Source organism: Pristis pectinata, chromosome 34 (assembly GCF_009764475.1).
Source record: "Pristis pectinata isolate sPriPec2 chromosome 34, sPriPec2.1.pri, whole genome shotgun sequence".
NCBI lineage: Eukaryota > Metazoa > Chordata > Chondrichthyes > Rhinopristiformes > Pristidae > Pristis > Pristis pectinata.
In genome coordinates this window covers 8,529,852-8,543,557 of record NC_067438.1, presented here as the reverse complement: position 1 = coordinate 8,543,557, position 13,706 = coordinate 8,529,852, and the positions used below count along the sequence as shown (strand labels likewise).

Sequence of the window (13,706 nt, the reverse complement as noted above, 5' to 3'; positions counted from 1 at the left end):
CACAAGGGAAACCCTCCTTTCAGCATCTACCTTAAGGAAGATGTTATAATCACTAGGATAATCCATAATTTTTCTAAATTCAGAGTGCATAGGCCCAAACCTTCAATTAAGATAGAACACAATAGCACAGTACAGGACCTTCGGCCCATAATGTTGTGCCAATATTTTATCCTGTTCTAAGATTTACCTAACCCTTCCCTTCCACATAGCCCCCTATTTTTCTATCATTCATGTGTCTACGAGTTTCTTAAATGTCCCTAATGTATCTGCCCCCACAACCTCTGTAGGCAGTGTGTTCCCCACTCACCCATCACTGTAAAAAAAAAACTTTCCTCTGACATCCCCCTTATACCTTCTTCCAATCACCTTAAAATCATGTCCCCTCGTGTTAGCCATTGTCACATTGGGAAGAAGTCTCTGACTGTCCACTCCATCTATGCCTCTTATCAGATAATGACTTAATCCCAGGAATTAACCTCACGAACATTCTCTGAAAAGCCTCCAACGCATGCAAGTCCCTTCTTAAATAAAGAGCCAAAACCATACACAGGTGTGGTCTCACCAACACCCTTCATAGTGTGCTAATTTTGTACTGCACCCCTTTGCAGTAAAGACTAACATTCCATTTGGTTTCCTAATTACTTGCTGCACACACATATCAACCTTGTGTTTCACATACCAGGACAGCCACATCTCACAACTCAGTGTTCTGTAGTCTCTCTCTCCATTTACTGATTCTACAATGAAATAATGGAAAACATCACGAGACCTTGAGAAAACCAGACTACATTGTACCAGACAGCATAACATGGCAGGCTGAAGGGCCTGTTTTGTGCTGTATGGTTCTATGGTTCATTCCATTTCTTGGGAACAATCACTCAGCAAAGGCAGATGCTCTTGATGAAATGCACCAGCACAATGTTTGGCAATCAGCGGGAAAGCATGTTTAAGATCCCGACTCAAACTGACCTAAAGTTCAAGATCAATGAGGCAGCAGTGATCTACATCAATCTTTATACTTCAGAGATATGAAGTAACTTGACCAGGCACCTCAAGCACTGAAGAGGCACCTCAAACCCCATTTCCATAAAATCCCCAAATGTACTGGAGGGGTGGGGGAAGGAGAGGGGTCAAGTGAATCAACGCCAGTGGCTTTCAAAGCTTCAAGGCTCTTACACACCAATGGATGAGACACATCACTCTGGTCCCCTCTTCATTGAGAAAACTAATAAAAATTAGGCAAATGTGCTGTAGAATACCTCTGCTCGGTCTGTAATAGCAACTTCAAGTTTCCAGTAGCCCATCACTTTATTTCTCCATCCCACAATACATTTTCAACCAACCAATCTGATCATAAACTTGGAGATGAACATCTCATTTTCTGACTTGGCTGACTCAATAGCATCTATAGGAGGCGTTGCCTCAAGGCAGCAACATGCATCAAAGATCCCACCATCTGAGCCATGCCATCTTTTCACAGCTATCATTGAACAGGACGTATAGAAGCCTGAAGTCCCACACCTCCAGCCTTTTCACAGCTACCATTGAACAGGACGTATAGAAGCCTGAAGTCCCACACCTCCAGGTTCAAGAACAGCTACTTCCCTTCAACCATCTGGTTCTTGAACCAACTGGCAAAACCATAATCACTACAGTTTAGCAACACCATGATCACGTTGCACTAAAATGGACTTTATTCTTTTGTTCTAATTGTGTTCTTTCTTGTAAAAATTGTGCATAATTTATGTTTGATTTATGTTTTTTCTTGGGAATGCTGCTTATATGATGCTATATGCCTGTGATGCTGCTCCAGGTTTTTCATTGCACCTGTGCTTACATGTACTTATGCATATGATAATAAACTCGACTTTGATTTGGGGATCACAACACTATCTTCTGGACTCACTGAATCCAACAGTTTGAGAACGAGCCTCCAACATTTGCACCATTCAGTTTCTCCCAGTCTCCACTCTACCATCAGCCTTCCCACTCTCTCCCTTCTCTGCAACTTAAAATAAACAAAGGGAAATCTGAAGTCATAACAACAGAAAATGCTTCAAACACCCAGGCCGGGCAGCATCTGTGGAAAGAGAGAAACAGTTAACATTTCATTCCAGTAAACCAAGAACTGGGAAAGTGCGAAAACAAGTTAGTTTTAAGTTGCAGCCTTCAGGACTCTATATTTCAACAATTTCTGATACCTAGTCTTTTCTGTTTGCTTCAGAACTTCCAATTCTGCTGCAAAGTTATCCAACTGTAATACTGACTTAGTGACTGCGTAGTATGTCTATGCCCTTCATGATCTTGTATACCTCTATCGGGTCACCTCTCAATCTCCTGTGTTCCAGGGAATAGAGTCCTAGTTTATACAACCTCTCCTTGTAACTCAGGCCCCCAAATCCAGGCAACATCCTGGTATATCTTTACTGCACTCTTTCTAATTTAATAACATCTTTCCTCTATCAGGGTGACCAAAACTGTACACAATACTCAAGTGAGACCTCACCGATTTTTTTTAATATAACTGCAACATAACTTCCCAACTCCTGTACTCAAAGCCCCGACCGATGAAGGCCAGTGTACCAAATGCTGCCTTCGCCACCTTATCTACCTGAGATGCTACTTTCAGTGAATTATGCACTTTTACTTTTAGGTCCCTCTGTTTGTCACGTACCAGCGACAAAAGAAACATGCAGAGTCATGTATAAGTGTTAAAACTAGTTTATTAATAACTACTTATGATAATAAGAAAAAATAAAAGTAAAAATGTTAGATATCAAACTTTAACCCCAAAACTAAACCTGAAGTGTGTGTGCGGCAAATTCCCAAACTCCAAGTCCAGGAATAGTTCTCAAAGTTCAGTTCAGCAAGCCATAAGGTGAAATGTGAGCAAAGGCTTCTGCAAAACCACTGTTGACTGAAGAGAAAATGTAAAGAGAAAATAGAGGGAAATTACAAAATCCAAAATGTTCCACGATGGAACCCATATGACACCTCAGTCACCGAACCTCCATTGCTTTGTTTCGAAGTATCTGTCACCCCGAAGGGCATTCGAGACGTGGCCATCCACACAAATACCTGTTTCCTTCTACAGGTTAATGACAAAGTGGACTCCAATGGATTATTCCAAAAATCCATACGTGGATTGTAGTGACAGACACAGTTATTGTTGTCCCTCAGAATTCCCTCCAGCAATTTACCCACCACCAATGTCAGACTCACCAGCCTGTAGTTTCCTGGCTTGTTTTCGCTACCCAGTTTAAACAATAGTACCACATTAACCACTCTCCGGTCCTCCAGAACCTGATCTGTGGCTGGTGATGAAGCAAAAATCTCTGCAAGGGCCTCCGCAATTTCTTCTCAAGCTTCCCACATGGTGCAAGAATGTCAGGTCCTGGAGATTTATGTCAGGCCCTGGAGATTTATCCACCTTAATGCACTTTAAGGCCTCCAATACCTCCTCCATGTTAATTTGTATGCAGTCCAAGACAACACCACTCATTTACCTAGCCTCCATTGTTTTCCCCACAGTAAAAATGGAAGAGAAAATATTCATTAAAAATCTCTCCCATTTCCTTTGGATTTTGCCTCACTTTGCCTGCCAGATCCTTCTCATATCCTCTCATTCCTCCACTAATTCCTACCAAAACATTCAATCAATCTGCAGCATTCTATTCTAAGAATTAAAAGGCTAGTCCATGTAATATCCCTTGATGACCTAACCTCTACAGTTCGAGTGAATCTGCACTGTATTCCTTATAAGGCGAGGATATTCTAGGGTGCAGTTCCCCGAACTATAGACATTGCTTCCACATGTGGTGTAACCAAACTTTCCCAGATCTGTGGTAAAAATTTCTCTCCTTAAAATGCTGGTTGCTAACTAAAGGCTAACATTCTGTAACCACTTTGATATTTCCTGTCCCATGCACTGATAACTTGCAACTTTTTTTTTGCAAGTATGGAGAATTACAGGCCGCACAATGGTAGTGCAGGTACCTCTATTAACCTGGGTTCCATCCTGTTCTCTTGAGCTGTGTGTAGTTTCCACCTTCTCTCTGTGACTGTGTGGGTTCCCCCACCACCCGCCCCCCGCCCCCCGCCCCCTCATGTCCAGTTTCCTTCTACATTTTAAAGATGCATTGGTTGTTAGGTTAATTGACAACTGCAAATGACCCCTAGTGACAGTGGCTAGGAAAATCAGCGGAGTGTTAATAGGCATTAGTGACAGAGTAGTTTATAGGGAAAGCAAGTGGGGGAAATTGCATTGATTGGATTGTTCCAAGACCGAGCTTGGACCTGATGACCAAAATGACCTCCTTCCATAACTGCCTCCAGTTCCATCTGCTTGTGAATTGCTACACATTTTCACTGAGTAATAAGAACGTAGATGCCTTCACACCCACACCAAACTTGGGCTGGGAGGAAATGCAAACCAGAATTTGATGCATACAAAATCTTGCACACAGGACTTCCAAGTCAGGCACATTGCAGGTTCAATGAGTATAACTCTTTGCACAAAGCTTCACCTAGCAAATTAGAAATACACCAGATCAGATGCAGATTAAAGCAACTATTTACTGTGTCCATGAAACTCTCCTGCAATGGGAGGAATGTGGATCTGATTTAAACTTTAACTCCTTCTATGTTACTCTAAGATCAACATTAAAACCTTGCAACAAGGTTCCTACCTTTGTTCTAATTTATGCTTCATTCTGACTCAGTATCATGCGATTCCAACCTGGTAGTTTTTAAAAATTACTACTACTTTTGGTCTACACCCTGCCACAAACAACCCCTCAGTTCACTCCACATTTTGCTCTTGGCAACCTAAGGCATGTTGGCTGGCATTCTCACTTCTCCAGTTGTCCTTCCAACATTGTTTTTGTTTCCGATTTCCAGCATCTGCAGTTTCTTTTGCAGCAAGTTGCCCATCAAATGTGATGTTTCAGTTATCCACACGAATTTGACAACATTCATCTTTCAGTTGCACTGTCCGCTTAGTTCTCAAATCAGCCGTAGTCGGCTGCTGTGCAAGCCCCAGTCCTGAAGGGCCCAAGGTATAGTTGGAAAACCTAATTTCACATGCAATGTTTACAGCCAGCAGAGACAACATATTGGCAATCTGGACTGAAACCAAATTTGCAGCTGCAAAAAGACAATTGACCCAATGAACCAACCAACTATTTACAAGACAGGAAATGCTATTTTTGAACTAAACCTTTTAAGGACAAAACTGTAGCATATACTACAATAACTCACACATTACAAGGGCTCAATTTAATGGCAGATGTGAATGAACAGTGTCAGGTAGCACCAAGAAGCTACTTTGTTTCATTGACTGAGGCCAATCATCTTGGATATGGTGAAAAAGTGGTATACAGTGTGCATCACTGACACAATGCGCTGCAACAATATGCCAGGGGTTCTTTCATACAACACATACCATCTAAGCATAGCAAAAGAATACCACCTCTACAAGTCTTACTCCACCCAGGCGTGGAAATGTATTGACATTATTTCATTGTCACTTGGTCGAAATTCCTTACCTAACGGCACACTGGGAGCAAGTACCTTCACGACAAGGGCTGCAGGCAGAGACTCACCACCATCTCCTTAACAGCAACTAGAGATGGGCTTTAATGCTGGCCTTGCTAATGATACCCACATCCTGTGAAAGAATAAAAAAAAAGCATCATGCCCATACCTCATGAGGCAATAAAAAGAAATGTGCATCGTGGATGGGTTAATTATAATCCTCCTAAAGATAGCAATTTAAGTAGATTACTAGCATTCAGGCTTCCTCCCCAACACTTGTTCATAGAGTCATACAGCACAGTAAAAGGGCCTTTTAGCCCTCACTAAACACTCATTTACACAAATCCTACAGTAACTCCATTTTATTCTGCACACCCCACCCTGCCCCCCAAAACACCAAAGCAAATTACAATGGCCAATTAACCTACGAACCTACAAGTTTGTTTAGGAAACCCAGGACCAGGATTAAACCTGGGTCGCTGCAGCCATGAAGCAGCAGCCCTACTAGCTGCGCACTATGCTGACCCCTTGCACTCAGCTGGAAAACAGTTTACTTAAGTAAACCTTGTTATTTGTGAAACTATTCATGCATCCAAACTTTTGTCACATGCTTGCGTGCAATCAGATCTTCCTCAATGGACTTCCACCAGGTTCTCCTGCCATTTCCACCATACCCCATAGGGCTGGTTAGACTTCAAATGACTCTCTCATTCTTTGAACCAAGAAGCTGCATACTCCATGTACAGGAGGAGTGAAGATTCTACAGGTTCCAAAACCAAACTAATGAAATCTTTGGACGATCAGTTAACTTTATCTCTGGGTGGACCTTCAAGCTTTATGAAGGAACAGTACTTGACACAAGCGTACTGCAGAGTCCAAGGTATTAGGTTCCTTCACTGGAACTAAGTATTTACAGATTCAGTTCAGATTTATTCTTTTATCCTTTCTCCCACCCCCATTCATATTAGCAATTTTTAAACAAAATACCTAGTTTTTAAACAGTTTTTCAACTTCTAAGTAGATATTATCCCTGCATGACTAATCATTTCCTCTTATACTCCCTTAAATCAGGACCAACCCACATATTAAGCTTTCTAAAGGGTCAGTATTCAATGCTAACATACTTTCTTATGCTGGAGCCGATTCATTACGATTTTGCAGGAGACACAGTTCCATTTAGAAAGTAATTTGGATTTAATTAGTTTTGGGCTAGTTTTGACGTCAAGCAGCAAATTGCAATTCCTGTATTCTTTTCCCCCATCTGATTGGAAACAGAACAAAAGTTATTCAGAAAGGCAGAGAGCCCTGGATACCAAATGGTGGAAAAATAAAAGGCAGACAAGATCAAAGCAGTAGATTTGCAGAAGCATCGGAAAGGCAAGAACATCAGCAAGGTGCAGTGTCTTAGAAAGCTGGAGCGAAGGGAGAACGAGAAGGCAAAACAAACAAAAATAGAGCACAGTGCTGCAAGGACTCAATAGATCAGCCACAGGTTGTGAGAATACAGAGCCAATAAACAAATGAGGAAAACAGCAATTGGATTTAATGGAATATCAGATGCAGGTTGTCCGGACAAGCAATTGTGAAGGCAAGAGAATGAGAAAAGAGCAGGCATAAGCAAACAATCCTGGGAGGAACAGACCAGCATTTGCGGCAGTGAGCGAGACAGTGGTGCAGCAGACCCTGGAGAGCTTCATTGGGCACGCTGATGTTAAGCCCAAACAACACATCAAGTGATTCACGTAGGAGTCAGAGTTTGGCTGCAGCTGCCAATTATCTAGCAAAATGTAATGAGACGTGGGACTGTAATACTGGAAATGTCACACTTTCCAGTTTTGTCATGCATAATTAGCTACATACCAAAACCAAGGCTCAGATTATTAAAAGGGAAAGTCTGTACTTGTGTATTGCTTTTTACATAATTTTCAGGACTTTACAGCCAATAAAACAGTTGCACACAGCAAGTTCTCTCAAAGGACAGTTTGATAGTGACCAGATATTCTGATTTTGTTTTAGAAAGGCAATTTTGATTGGTGGAAGGCAGAACTTGGTTGTTCTTTCCATGAAGCTGTTAATCAAACTCATTTCACCTATGACTGAGAAGGTTGCTCTTCCTAATTTTGTTTAATTTGGGATGTCTGGTCATTAACTCAGTGCAGCCAACAAGTTGACAAATTGATCCCCAGTAATCCCAAATTAAACCCCTGAAAGAAATAAACTCCCCTTTCACCCAATTAAAACTAAATCTCAGATGCAAAGCAAACCTTTTGCTTACCAGAAAATAACGTATATTCCTTAGCTTGCAAGAACAGCCAGCAGAAAGCAGCTTTAACTCTGTGCATGCTGCGACCAGCAAGACTGGAACGACAACCTTGAAAGAGATAATGATCCATAATTAGCAATGATTAATATTGATCACCAGACCATCTGGCCTCATTAATTGTTCCATCATTCCAGGTTGCTTGCCTGATTTCTTGAAAATCATTGCAATATGGAAAGGACCTACACTGATTATTTAATGTGAAAATATCTTTTGATTTTATTGTATCCCAAGTTTAGATTTCAAATGGCACTTAACAAGGGTGAGAAAACTAGCGTTTTCTTACCTGGCTATGTTACATGCAAGTCACGTGCAACTAAGTGAATAATACTGCAGCTCATTTTCCTGAAGGCACATATGTCAAGTTACAAGAACTCTTTGAGTTTTACTATTTTGAAATGATTTACCCCACCAAAAGCCAGGTTTGTGACGGAATAATCTCCACTTGTTGAATGTCTGCAGAAAGAACATGCATGGCTCGCAGCATCGTTTGCCTGACTTGTACGTCATCCAATAGTTTAAACATTCACCCATTCCTTACCAGTGTACTGAACCTGCAGTGTTTACTACATACAGGATGGACTGCAGCAATTTGCAAAGATTAATTCCACAACACCTCCCAAACCCTTGGTGGTCACCATCTAGAAGGGCAGTTGCTGTACAGGAACACCTATCATATCTATGTTCATCTCCAAGTCACATACCACTCTGACTTGGAACAACATTGTGATTTGCTTCCTCACTGCTAGACAAAATCTGGAATCACATTAATGTAGTGTTTGCATCATTGGATTAATAGCTGGAAAAAGTCTAATTCCAATTTCACCATGGTAACTTATTTGAATTTAATTTATTATATAAAAGAATCTAGAAATAAATAGTAATGTCAGTCAAAGTGTCAAGGAAGTGGCAAGATTTTCAGAAAGAAACCATATTGATCATAGTGCATCAATGAGTAGGAGGCAGGGCAGAGCATACAAATGTCCTTAGCAAGCAGTCTATTGTACAGCAAGCTGTCAATTTACTCAGAAAGCAAGAGCAAAAAGAGTGAAGGAACCTGAACAGATGACTTTTTAAATAAAAAAAAGAGCAAGCTAATCTCCAATCTCCCCAGAAATTGCAGTGAATTGAAGACGCATGTAAGTGTAGGGAAAAAAAATTAAATCTCAGTTAGTTGCACCAGTGCAGTCAGTAGATTGACTGACACAGGAAATTACCCAAATCAAAGCTGATCTGGCCTGGAATAGTGTTGTCTGCAGCACCATTAAGATAAGTAAAAGCACTGTCCTTACCCAGCTTGGGCTAGATTGACTCCAATGTCGCAACGTGGTTCACTCCTAAATGCTCCCCGAAAAATCAAACAGAAGATCCGCAACCTACTCGGAAAGTCTCGGATTGGACGTTAATTTCAAGCTTCACTAGGAACACCGCATACAACCAACAACAAAAAAAAAGTCTCAACAGCATGGCAAGAGGACCTTCACCCATCATTCGTAGCAGTTCAAGCAGGTGTTTCACCTGCTCCATTTTCAGGGGAAATTAGACATAGGTGATACATGTGGCCTTGCCCATACGTTGAAGAAGATTTAGAAGTAGTCGTCAAATTGTTTTTAAGAAAACAAAACAGTTAATTTATCTTGTTTTTAAGCACCAAATCTCAACCATCACCCACAATATGTCTCTGGCTCTGCTCATCTGCTGCTGAAATGGTCATCTGTTCCTTTGTTACCCCAAACTTGACAATGCCCTTTACTTGATTATCTATTATCCTTTATAAGCATGAACACAGTTAAAAACTGCACTGCCCACATTATAACTTGTACAACATCCAGTTAATCTATCACCTCTGCACTCACCGACCTACACGAGCACCCTAGTGACTAAAGCCTTGGTTTAAAATTCTAGGTTTTCATATTCCAGTTAGGGCTGATACCATTTACTGGTTCATTTCATCAGAAATTAAAATAAGAGGCTGTGAAGTAGTTAAAATTGCTTAAATTGGTGAGAGGTAACTAAAATTTGGTAGAAGCATGAGGGAGGAAAACTTCATCCAACATCACGGCATTTTCAGACAATACTTTTAATAAAAAGTATATTGATGGGCATGCATTAACTATTCATAAATCTCATTTCAAAGCAGCAATCAGAACTTGCCCAACTTAAAGGTTTTCTATACATTGCTTACAAGTCCATGGTGGGCAATTTTACCTACTTCAATTTAATGTGATGTCCTTACATACTTAATGAAAATGAGTGACTAAGGCTTGGCTCAAGAGCACATGTTAGAGATTCAGACATTAACATCTCAACCAGAACAGCAGCATCACAATTTGGCCTCAACTCACCACGACGAGGATATACTGTACATCAACCGAAGAACAAAACTGGCATGTGCTTCTCAAATTTCTCTTATTCATTAAAGGTGCTAAACTTGTGTAAAATGTGTTAAAGGGTCAGCTAAAATAACAGCAACAGGTTAATCATTCATCTTCCATTCTCTCCAAGTGATGTTCTAGGACTAGCAAGCTTTCATCGCACATGTGCTACAATACACTGTGTTTGAACCTTTAGGCTCAATGAGCTTTTGAATTTCATTTATGAGAACCTACACCATTTCCAACCACAACTTTGTGATGGCAGAAATGTAGCATCTTTTCCACTAGATGTAGACTGCATCACTGAGTAATTCTGTAAAAGCTCTGATCACTAACTATTTTAAGTGCTCTTAATATCTCTGTTGAAATGAAAACTTAAATTATTAAAAGGAAATGTGATTTGTTTTAGTGGCCAGACACCATCCAAAACAGTTCACACTGTTATCTGCATTCCTTAAAATTGATGGACATTCCACTCAACACACAGGTACAATATACAGAGAAAAACCTACACCAACTCAGAAGTCCATTTACTCTCCATAGTGATGGAATGAATTTATCCTAAAACATTTAGCTGCAATCACCCACTAGCAACAACCACCTGGCTGAAGCAACTTTTATACAACATAGAAAGCTGGCTGTGGAAGCCTTTGTTTTCAAAGACATCAGATTCAGTCTGCACTGAATCATCAAGCCAACTTCATTATAGACTGCTTTTTAAGAATTTCAGGTTGCAGTACACTGCAACCACTCTTCTTGAGGACTTCTACTTTACCTTTGCTTTCTTTGTCTGCTTCTAAATTGTAAAAGCTTATTGTTCTTTTGGGAAGTTTTCTATTGTTATTAAATTGTACACATTTTGGCAACATACCTGCAATTCAAAAATGTGTGATCATGAAAGCTGGGAGAAAAACATTTGTATAACAAAGTAAATAATGCCAATTCCTCCTTTTGAACACAAAGTCTTTGGAACTTGCACATTTGTTAAAAATCAAGAGTGATCCCTCTGCCCGACTTGATTCACCTGCAGCAGGTTTGTAACTATCCTAAAAATCTGCAGCAACTAAATTGCACTGTCCTCTCCCTATTTTGTTTTTCCAGCTGGAATTCATTTCACACATCCGAGTAATCATTCTTCACATGAGCCAAGACTGGGCGTCACAGCTCAAGTACATCTGGCTCTTGCCAAACATGCGTAGATATTTTCAAGAAAAGGTTACAGCCTAGTGATCAGGGGTAGGAATTACAACTAGTATTTCCCCGATCTATTAAAGCAGACAACGGTTTGTCAGGTACATGCTGTTGAATGCAAAGGATTGAAAAGGTGCAGCAAGGTGATGGAATTACAATAAGAGAGGCTTATCAGTCAACTTTACTGACAAAAATCTGACAATAGAACAGCACACCACTGTAGAGATTGACAGTAAAGCCTTCTACAGATGCAAAGCCCATATGTACTTTCCATTAGTTGAGGCTGTGTATAAATAAACCCGACAAAGACTCCACAGAATACCTTTACAGATCTGTTTTAAAGATTCACTTGGACGCAACACGCTCAGGCTGAATACTGATCGTTTATTGTAAATCGTATTACAGGAAATCCAAATGCTTCAGATTTAAATGCTTGACAATTACACGAGCCATTTCTGCTGAACACAAAAGAAACCCAAAAACAGAAATTAAAACTAAAAAGATTTAAAAAAATACTTGGTCACAATTTGAGTATTTGAGTCAGCGACTAATTAACACCGACATTTAGATTTAGTGTCTCGCTAACATTTTCCACGCTAAAACCAACAAGCAAAACATATGACCCGAGTTTCTGCACGTACCAAGGGACCCGCGGCTCTCGTCACGATGCAAAGCAAACCTGCGAAAGAAGGGACAGTGCAGATTGATTAAAAACAGGCCTTTCAACACGCCGCCACACAGGTGCATACCACTCAAAACACATCATCCTGAGAACAGAGCTCCATTCCTGCTCTCAGCCAGCCAACAAAGCTATTCTGAACCACGTGATAACCAAACGGCGCCTGCACGTGGGACGCAACAACATATCGATTCTGATTACCGACATTAGGCTCCATCCCGCAGTACGCCACACCAGCGTCAGGCACAACCAGGAAAGAGTCAGAACACCTATGTCCAGGGCTCACGACCTGTATAGCACATCAATGATCACCCCTCCCAAATGTAGAAAACGCCTTAAAGAGAAACACGCCTCACTATCTGGATCTTCTACACCATGGTTTAGTAAGTAATACAAAAAAGGTTATGATAACAACCATAACTTTTCGATGACACTTGGCGAAAGGAGGTGGGCACATTGTCACAAGGTAACGCAACAAGAGACAACATCCCATTTCCCAATTTAAGTTTATTTGACCACACGAGATACCTTTCAAAACAGATAACAGAAGCAAGAGAAGAAAAACATTAGCTAATCTGAAGCAGGACGTGTTTATCTAGCCGACATCAAAGTCACATTACGTCCAAGGCAGAGTCTCAATCTGTGTAGACTTGGCTCACTTCCACTGGTGCTAGTGGCACTTCAAATCCTTCATGCCATTGTAGTGGCAATACTTCTGTAGAATGCTGAAAACTGCACTAACTAACTGTAGTGAAGTGACCATCATCTGCCAAAGTGCAAAACGAAAGTCCACTCAGAATCAGCAGACAAGATACCCAATACAAGATACAGTACTTTATCACAAAAAACTAACACTCGTCTGTTACCTGGTACAACTGGCCATCTCGGACACATCACTTGACCAAGCCCAAAGCCAGACACTTAGCCCAGTACTACAGAGAATGGAAGTACCTACAATATACTCAATACATTGAACAATAGCTCTAGTCTGTCAGGTACACCACCAGGACTTATTCTGTGATTACCATCGCAACCTTTGTACTAAGCAGCAAACTGGGATTACATTTGACAGTGTGTATCCCCTTTGGCACAGTTTACGGGTGCTGATTCACTATTCACTCCCTGATCAGTTTCTCAGGCACGAGTCTAAATGTACACGCCCATGTGGAGTTTGACCTCAGCATGCACTGATGTGTCCATGTCGACGCAGGATATGAATTAACAGGAAGTACTAGGTTGGAGCAGGGATTGGGTAGGAGTTCTCCAGCCTGTCTGAAGGGTGTTCACATTAAGACTAGTTTAGAGCAACTCCACAGAAAATTGCAACCGCTCCAATTGCTATCGTCCAAAATCAGTCCAGTCATCTCTTGATCTATGATATGTTTACTGGTCATCAACCATAATCTACTAAAAAGGTTAACCCATTTCTTTTTTTCACTCAAATCTTGAATATTCTTTTGAGGAATTCCATTTTAAAGTTCCTGGAAACTGTGCTTGTGTCTTGATCTTCAATAACTCTCGATTTCTAGCGATTTTGATGCACTTCGTTTTTTGGAATCTACTTAGTAAGGTGCAGTTATCCAGACCTGTGTCTTACCTGCAATAA

At 40.7% G+C, this 13,706-nt stretch overlaps 1 protein-coding gene across 6 annotated transcripts in view; it reads right to left on the bottom strand.

The window, feature by feature from the left end:
- The window catches only part of LOC127585785 (RNA-binding protein 4B-like), a 93,783-nt gene that overhangs the window by 54,585 nt on the left and 25,492 nt on the right, over positions 1-13,706 (bottom strand). For 2 of the 6 annotated variants that reach the window (XR_007958599.1, XR_007958600.1), the window contains exons 3-4: positions 7,811-7,906; positions 5,547-5,668 (exon numbers count right to left, since the gene is read on the bottom strand). Coding sequence is in view for 2 of the 6 variants with exons in the window: in XM_052043481.1 (XP_051899441.1) it covers positions 5,652-5,668; positions 7,811-7,906 (113 nt within the window). In the remaining 4 variants the exon portion in view is untranslated. Of the gene's footprint in view, positions 1-5,495; positions 5,669-7,810; positions 7,907-11,785; positions 12,101-13,706 lie in introns of those variants that run through there. The other 4 variants (XM_052043480.1, XM_052043479.1, XM_052043481.1 and 1 more) reach the window with 3 other exon arrangements.